The sequence below is a fragment of the Emiliania huxleyi genome (assembly GCF_000372725.1).
Source record: "Emiliania huxleyi CCMP1516 unplaced genomic scaffold EMIHUscaffold_5959, whole genome shotgun sequence".
NCBI lineage: Eukaryota > Haptophyta > Isochrysidales > Noelaerhabdaceae > Emiliania > Emiliania huxleyi.
In genome coordinates, this window is record NW_005197533.1 from 1 (window position 1) to 1,083 (window position 1,083).

Consider the following 1,083-nt stretch of genomic DNA (forward strand, 5'->3'; position numbering starts at 1 on the left):
GCCGCCGCTCGCTCCGCCGAGCTCGCGCTCGGCCTCGCCAAGCAGCCGTCGAGCGGCCAGGAGGTCGCCTGCGCTGACAGCCGCCGCATACTCTGCCGGCTGCGGCTGGTGGCCCGCAGCGCTCATCGCCGCCAGCGCATCGCGTGCGCCCTGCCCATCGCCGCACGCGGCGTGGGCGTCGATGAGGATGGCGTGCGAGCGCGAGTCGGCCAAGGCCTCGCCGGCAGAGTAGGCGGCGCGGCACGCCGACAACTGCCTCGACTGCGCTAGCTGCGTCAGCCGTGCATTGAACTCGCGCGTGCCGCCACGGACGCGCCATATCCGAGAGCTGTCAAAGACGTCGACGCCCATCTCACGCAGCGCCTCGCGCGCACGATCGGCAGCGCCGTAGTCCTTGACGGCCTTGGCGGACAGCCGCTGCCCAAGCAGCTCGTAGACGCGCGGCTCGTCCACCGGCACTAGCCCATTGTCGTCGCGCCGGTAGCCATGCGTCTCGATGGGTGCCGGCCCACGGTGGGTCTGCAGTACGCCGCGTAGACCGAAGACCTCAACCTCGTCGGACGAGGGGTGCGGCCTCATCGTCGACGACTCACTGCTGGTTCGGACGGGACGCGTGCCGCGTTGACGGGACTTCTCTTTTCTTTCTCGCTGTGAGAGAGAGAGTTCTTTTGTTTAAATTAGGTGCCCGGTAGGCTTGGCTGCAAAGGGGATTTTCGCGTTTTGTTTTTTATTCAGGGTTTTGCAACTGATTCCGTTTGCAACAAACGGAATCAAGAAAGAAAACATCCAAAAGCAGGCGGCGTCTCATGCTCGACCAGGATCGCCGTCCCGGTGCGAGAATGCAGCCGGGCTTGCCGTCGTCCAGCTCTTTTTGCTTCGGCTCGTCGTCAGCGACGCGCCAGTCCTGGCGCAGCCGCCCCGCCGTGCGGTCCACGGCCTTGCAGCCCGTCGACGCGCCCGACGACGTGACCGCGGCCGAGATGGAGGCCTTCATGGACCACATCCAGCCGAGCTTGTACCAGCCGCCCGACGACAGCGACATCGCCCATGAGTTCACGGCGTGGCTGGCGGCGCGCCGCGAGA

The 1,083-nt window shown here is 66.4% G+C and overlaps 1 protein-coding gene across 1 annotated transcript; it reads right to left on the reverse strand.

The window, feature by feature from the left end:
• Positions 1-78: 78 nt before the first annotated feature.
• EMIHUDRAFT_257272 (hypothetical protein) lies at positions 79-579 on the reverse strand (the record flags this gene model as incomplete). Its single annotated transcript, XM_005764356.1, has 1 exon — positions 79-579. A coding segment is annotated over one exon (501 nt), but the record flags the coding sequence as incomplete, so codon positions are not given.
• Between the last annotated feature and the right edge of the window lie 504 nt (positions 580-1,083).